Source organism: Peromyscus maniculatus, chromosome 4 (assembly GCF_049852395.1).
Source record: "Peromyscus maniculatus bairdii isolate BWxNUB_F1_BW_parent chromosome 4, HU_Pman_BW_mat_3.1, whole genome shotgun sequence".
NCBI classification, from domain to species: domain Eukaryota; kingdom Metazoa; phylum Chordata; class Mammalia; order Rodentia; family Cricetidae; genus Peromyscus; species Peromyscus maniculatus.
This window is the reverse complement of record NC_134855.1, coordinates 826,505-833,914: the sequence shown is the minus strand read 5'-3', so window position 1 is coordinate 833,914 and position 7,410 is coordinate 826,505. Positions and strand designations below refer to the sequence as shown.

Here is a 7,410-nt window from a genome sequence, read left to right as displayed (position 1 = left end):
TTATCAAACAGAGACCAAAGTCTCTTTATTGTAAAAATGTTTCATATTTTTTAATGTGGAAAAAGTTCTCTTTTAACTAATTCCTCCCTTGAAGATATTTTTATTGCCTCACCAAGTCAGCCAACTCTGAGGAACAAGATAAGTCTGAGGGAGTTTCAATGCAGCTTACATATTGTGGTAGCAACTGGAGATGGGAATCCAGAGTGAGTCTACCACTCACCAGGAGAGAAAAAGACAAAGAGATTCCAGCCCATGTATGGTGGAGACTCCGGCCACATGTAGCTTGGGCCTGAGTCATGCAGTTTGGGCCTGAGCCTGGGGCCTATAAGGCCACAAGTAGCTTTTAAATGAATTCTTGCCACAAACATTGGGCACGAAATATAAGAAATCACATACAGAAATCACATACAGCATTATATTGTCTTTGGGATTTTTAACTGCAGAAAGGCATTTTGTTGTCAAGGCTATTCAGTTAAACCAATATTTTAAAGTTACGTTGACTTCAAAATTTATGTTTGAGAATACATTGCTTTGGAAAAGAGGTTCTGCTTTTGTTTCCACAGAAGATGAGAACCTGTGGATTGCTTCAAAGCTAATATGATTGATGAGCCAAGACTCCCTGAAAGGTCTCAGGTGATACCATGGTACAGATCATCCAACATCCAAATCAACTTCAACTGGCTGAGACGATCCATCTTCAAAGATGCTACAGCCAAGATTTAACTATAATTCTTCTTTAAGATTTATTTATTATGTATACATGTTACGCCCACAGCTGTGACACCTGTGTAGCTGTAGCAAAGCATGTCGCTGTGCTGGAGTCCAGCAGCTGAAGGGTTGAGGTTAGTGCTTCTTGGAGCGAGGCCTCAGGCGGTTCCCCCACAATCAGCAGTCGCCATGTAGCCTGAGGATTCCAGGAGGCCCTGGAGGACAAGATGGCCTTGGCAACAGTCCTTGTTTGCACTAATCATGCTTTTTCTTTGTATGTCTTTTTTGTGTCGGGGGGAGTGAATCATGAAGGAAAGAAACAACTTTGGAGTGATTTGCCTTTTATGGAAAGGCTAGCCAGGACTAGAAAGCCTTGGTGCCTTTATAGTAAGGAAGAAAGTCAACAGATCATAGAAAATATGAAGCCAGCCCTAAGGTATTGGTATAGAAGGGTATATGACAATTAGAAAGATAGATGAGTGTATAATAGTGAGGAAGAAATAAATGAAATTATACAAAAAGTATATAGAGGGTGACTTAAACCTTGGCTGGTAAAAGTCTGGTTCTCACAGATGTGGTCTTTGGCGTGAGACAGATTTCACAAAATTCTGAGATCATGCCCTTAAGCAACAACCACAATGAACTCCAAGCTGCGGAAGTGATACACAGAAATAGATACTGATATACTTTGCTATTGTTTTTTTGCTGATTCTGTATAATTGTAAAAGTTTGCTGATTCTGTGTAATTGTAAAAGTTAACAGTCTGATGTAATCCCCTGCCAAGTTCCTTGATTGTAAAAGAATATAAGCACTGATTTTGCAGAAGTAAAATCTGCAGCAGCACAACAATCCATTGTGTGTCTGTCTGTCATTTCCTTGCCGATTCCTGACTTCTCCTCGAGCCTTCTCCCTGGTTCTCCCGTAGTGGTGGTCTCCCTCTGGGTGGTCTGCGGCAGGTGGCGCCCGAACAGGGACCTGAAGGACAGGTAATCTTCCCCTCTTTTCTTTCCTCAGAAATCAGGTACGGCTCTTACCAGGGAGCTGCAGTCCCGCCGGTAAAGGATCACCGGTTAAGAGTAAGTAATCAAGGAATCATGGGGCACACATTGACTAAGAATGAAAAAATGTTGGTTACTATGATACAACACATGTTAACCAAATCAGGGTTCCGGACATCAGTTTCAGATGTGGAACAGTTTATTGAATTTTTAAGAAAGACTAGCCCTTGGTTCGTTGAGGAAGGCTCCTTGACTTCAGATGAATGGAAGAGAGTGGGGAAAGAAATGCGTAAATATGTACAGACCAATGGCGAAAAGACTCTGCCCCCTCAAGCATTTCAATTATGGTTTCATTTGAGGGATCTCTTGTCAGAGACAACCCCGTTTCAGGGACTTTGCAGGGAAACCGCTTCTGATCAGGGGGAATCCCCTATTTATGAGGAAGTAGGCCAGGAGGAAGGAGACGAGAGAGAGTATATGCCGCTCACTGCCTCTACTCCTCCTCTACAGTATAACACTATTATAGAAGACAATAATGATGATTGGGGTCTTGATGATCAACAAGCAGAGCAGGAATGGAAAGACGATTATCAGGATCGCTCTGATAATCCCCGATCTCTTAAGGTGCTTGGCGCTGCGGCCAATCAGCGGCCCGTGCCAAAACCCAGGAAGCATCCTCCTTTGCCACCTGTTGGCTTCCAAGGGGCCATGGCAGAGGCACGCAGGACGGGGGACGCCTCTTTTGGGGTGTTTCCTGTTACAGAATCATGGGATGATGAGGGTCCTGTATGGGAGCCCCTCTCATTAAAGGTGTTAAAAGAATTGCAATCTGCAGTGAAAAGTGTTGGGGCTTCTGCTCCCTACACACTGCAGATAGTGGATGTGGTTGCCAGCTCTTGGTTAACACCCTATGACTGGATGCAAACCGCAAAAGCCACTCTCAGCCCTGGGGATTATATCCTCTGGAGGACTGAGTATGAAGACAAGAGTAAAGAAACTGTGGTACAATCCCTCAGAAAACGTGGCCCTAAGCCCACTATGTCAATGCTTATGGAGACAGAGGATTACACCACCCCACAATCTCAGACCAAGATACCTAGAGATATCTTGCAGTTGATAACAACCAACGCCGTACAATCATGGTGTAAGATTCCTCCTCGGGGAACCAAAGGAGGAGCATTGGCTAGCATTAAACAAGGTACTGAGGAATCTTACCCAGAGTATATAGCTAGACTTGAGGAAGCTATTTCTAGAATGCTCCCTCCCTCTGAGGGAACGGACATTCTTTTAAAGCAGTTAGCCTGGGAAAATGCCAATGCTCTCTGTCAGGATCTGATTAGGCCAATCAGAAAAACAGAAACCCTGCAAGATTATATAAAAGCATGCCAAGATGCCTCACGGGTTGTGGTGCAAGGAATGGCCTACGCCACAGCAATGAAAGGACAGAAATTTAGCGCCTATGTAAAACAGACATATGGGAATGACAAGAAGGCCACCCAATCTCCTACTTGCTTTCAATGTGGGAAAGAAGGACATATGTAAAAAGATTGCAGGCAGGGAAACAGAACAGGACCCAAAAAGGGGGTTCCTGGCCTATGCCCTCGCTACAAAAAAGGTAAACATTGGAGAAATGAGTGCAAATCAAAGTTTCATAAGGATGGAACTCCCGTAGGTAGGGGAGGTTCCGATGATGATCTAAAAGAGACAAAAAACTAGGTCAGGGGTGTTCTCCTAACCCCGCACCCAAGGGAGAGGAGGCCAAGCAAAGGGCACCTCCCTCAGGGTTAAACCCTGATGCTCCAAAATTTACTATTCATGATTTGCCAAGAGCAACCTCAGAGAGTGCCGGCTTGGATCTTGCTAGCACTAAGGATATGATATTATCCAAATGGGATGGAGTGACATTGGTCCCCACTAATGTGAAGGGCACTCTGTTGCCACAAACTGTAGAAATAGTCATTGGACGAAGCTCCAATTATCAAAAGAATTTTAAAGTCCTACCAAGAGTTATTGATACAGATACAGAAAATACAATCAAGGTTATGGTGAAACCATTAGCTGAAACCATACAAATTCATAAAGGACAGAGGCTAGCTCAATTGATTCTTTTGCCTTTTGTTAAGTTACCCAATCCTGTTATTAAAGCTGCTCGAGGGCAAGGACAGTTTGGATCCACTGAAGGTGCATTCATGATACAGGATCTCAGAGAGAGACCCTTTAAATGTATTATGATCAATGGACGGAAGTTTCGGGGTCTGATGGATACAGGTGCGGACAGGACCTGTATAGCTGCCTCAGATTGGCCCAGTAGCTGGCCCGTCCATAAGACAGGTTCCTCTTTGTTAGGGCTTGGCTCTGCTTCAGGAGTTATGCAGAGCACTGCATTATTAAAATGGAAGAGTGAAGGCAGAAAAGGATTGATTCAACCTTTTGTGCTTCCTTCTCTTCCCTTTACACTATGGGGAAGAGATATGTTAGATTCCATGGATATCAAGTTAATAACCTCAGACCAAATTAGTCATCAAAATTTTTCATAGGGGCCACTGCAGAACATCTATATACAGATAAAATAGAGTGGCTTACTCACAAGCCTGTATGGGTGAGTCAGTGGCCCCTAACAACAAAAAAAATACAGGCTCTAGAACAGCTGGTGCAGGAACAATTACAAAAAGGACACATAATAGAGTCCAATAGTCCATGGAACACTCCTGTCTTTGTAATTAAAAAGAAATCAGGAAAATGGAGACTGTTACAGGATCTTAGAACAATTAATACAGTCATGAAAGACATGGGACCTTTGCAGCCTGGTCTGCCCTCACCAGTGGCTGTGCCACAAGGATGACATATAATTGTCATCCTTGTGGCAATTAGGCAATTATAATTGATTTACAGGATTGCTTTTTTACCATTAAACTTAACCCCTCAGATAGTAAATATTTTGCCTTTAATGTTCCCTCAGAGAATTTTAAACAGTGGGGAATTGCCCACACTACAAAAATACTCTATAATCCACAGGGACAAGCTATCATAAAAAAAACTCATCAAAATCTAAAACTACAAATAGAGAGGCTGCAAGCCTCAAATGGGTACTTTACTCCTCATCATGTTTTATCTCATGCCCTATTTGTGCTTAATCATCTTAATACTAATAACAAAGGACTCACTGCAGCCCTAATTCACTGGGATCATGAGTTCCACAATACACCTCTGCCATTGGTGTATTGGAAGGATTTATTGTCTGACACATGGAAGGGACCGGATGTCCTCATAACCGCGGGACGAGGGTATGCTTGTGTCTTTCCACAGGATGTCGATTCCCCTATCTGGATCCCGGATCGCCTTATCCGACCTACAAAGGAAAAGAAGGCACAAGCACCACTAAAAAAAAAAAACAACACAAAAAACTACTAACAAAAATAAAAAAAATAAAACTCGACAACAAAAAAATAAAAATAACTTAGTCACAGATTCGGCTTCTGACTCAAAACACAAAAAAGCTGCTAATTAAACAACAACAACAACAAAAAACCCTCATCGCTTCATTTTATTTCATTGCCCTTTTGTCTTTGCTCTCTGCTCCATTACCAATAACTCAGGAAATTTCCTTTTGGACGTATGTTCCTAATCCCCCGATTATTCAGCCAATGGAATGGTTAGATCGAAAACCCATCAAAATGTTAACAAATGATTCAGTCAGGTTGGGTAAAACTCAAGATTCTAACGCTCAAAACAACTCCTCCTCTCTTATAAATTTTAAAGACAGAACAGATTCACTACCAATCTGCCTAACGCTACAAGGGAAAGTGCCTTACGGCTGCTTTCCCACATCTTATAAAACCTTCCTGACTAACGGTCCAAACAAAACGAGTACTGATAAACAATGGGTTTGAGAGCTACAGATACAAACTTTAAAAAACAAACTATATAAAGATAATTTTACTCAAATTAATACTATTCCTATAACTCCTTACATTCAAAAATATAAAAACAAAAATCAATTTTGAGATTCTTCCTTGTCCAAGTTTCCAGCTTGATTGACTTATGACTTTCCTAATGCTGCTGCGTGGTATGAACCATGGGGGTTGTTAGATATGCTTAAAGTTTGAGACTACTCTAATTCTAATAACAAAAAAAAAAACCTATAAAGATTACTTAAATACTCATAAAAAAATTTCATAAATATGTCTTTAAGAGACATAAAGAGCCCCTTAAGAGATGGTTTTCTCCAGGCCTTATGGAGCCCACCTGGTTTACAAAACAAGACAACATCACTAAAAAACATTCTGATTTATTTAGGCTTATTACAGCTGCCAATATGATACTAAAAAAAAACCTAACCATACTCAACCAGAGGCCATTGGTCTTCAAGCCTACGTATCCTACCCTAATGCTTTACTCTTGACACAATCTTCCTTTGTTAATATTTCACAAGATGATAATTCATTTCAGATAATTTATAGTTCTTGTAAATTAACAAATTGTATCACTTCCTCAGAGCCAAAAGAGTTAAAAACTATGATTATGGTTCGGCGACCTCCTTTTGTCATGTTGCCTATAAAACTAGGCCCTGAGCCTTGGTATGATAATTCAGCCTTACAAGTATTAAATACTTTAAGAGATTTGATTCGGCCAAAACGGTTTATTGCTACATTAATTTTGGACATTACTACATTAATTTCTATAATTACTACTTTTACTGTTACAACTACAGCTCTAATTCAAAAAATTCATACTGCTCATTATATAAATACTCTTAATAAAAATATTACTATGGCTCTGCTCGAACAAAAGACTATAGATAAAAAATTAGAGTCAAAAATTAATGTTTAAAAAAGTGGTTTTGACTTTAAGATATTTCTAACCTCAAAACCACAATGTTTGCTCGATGCCATGGTAATTTTAAGTCCATCTATGTTACTCCATTACCTTATAATACTTCTCAGCCTTAAAAAAAGGTCAAGGCCCACCTACAAGATGTCTGACAAGATACAGATATTACTCATGATCTAGATACACTTCAAAAAAATATCTCAACTATGAGTCAGACTCATTTACAGATAAAAGGTTTACAAGACCTAGCTTCAAAAATAAAAAAAAATCAAAGATTTAAATCTGATGGATTAACTACAATATTTTATAGTCATTAAAATACTTATTTTACTGATGATGTTTGTCATCTTTCTTTTCCCCTGTCTCATTAAATGTCTCTATACTTCCGTACAAACAATACAACAAAACATGTTCGAGCTTCATTTTAAAAACAAAAACAAAAAAAAACCTGCTATGCCCACAGCTGTGACACCTGTGTAGCTGTAGCAAAGCATGTCGAAGGGTTGAGGTTAGTGCTTCTTGGAGCAAGGCCTCAGGCGGTTCCCCCACAATCAGCAGTCGCCATGCAGCCTGAGGATTCCAGGAGGCCCTGGAGGACAAGATGGCCTTGGCAACAGTCCTTGTTTGCACCAATCATGCTTTTTCTTTGTATGTCTTTTCTGTGTCAGGGGGGGGGGAGTGAATCATGAAGGAAAGAAACAACTTTGGAGTGATTTGCCTTTTATGGAAAGGCTAGCCAGGACTAGAAAGCCTTGGTGCCTTTATAGTAAGGAAGAAAGTCAACAGATCATAGAAAATATGAAGCCAGCCCTAAGGTATTAGTATAGAGGGGTATATGACAATTAGAAAGATAGATGAGTGTATAATAGTGAGG

At 40.5% G+C, this 7,410-nt stretch overlaps 1 protein-coding gene across 1 annotated transcript; it reads left to right on the top strand.

The window, feature by feature from the left end:
- Window positions 1-804: 804 nt before the first annotated feature.
- Window positions 805-3,248, top strand: LOC121829188 (endogenous retrovirus group K member 5 Gag polyprotein-like). Its single transcript, XM_042277204.2, has 2 exons — window positions 805-842; window positions 1,634-3,248. The coding sequence occupies exons 1-2, from the start codon at window positions 805-807 to the stop codon at window positions 3,246-3,248; spliced, it is 1,653 nt and encodes a 550-aa protein (XP_042133138.2).
- The last annotated feature ends 4,162 nt before the right edge of the window (window positions 3,249-7,410 follow it).

Bases quoted from the DNA above. Each gene is read 5' to 3' on its own strand.
- LOC121829188 (XM_042277204.2), top strand. From the start codon at position 805: ATGTCGCTGTGCTGGAGTCCAGCAGCTGAAGGGTTGAG. The intron at 843-1,633 runs GTTAGTGCTTCT...GTTCTCCCGTAG, and splicing joins CCAGCAGCTGAAGGGTTGAG to TGGTGGTCTCCCTCTGGGTG.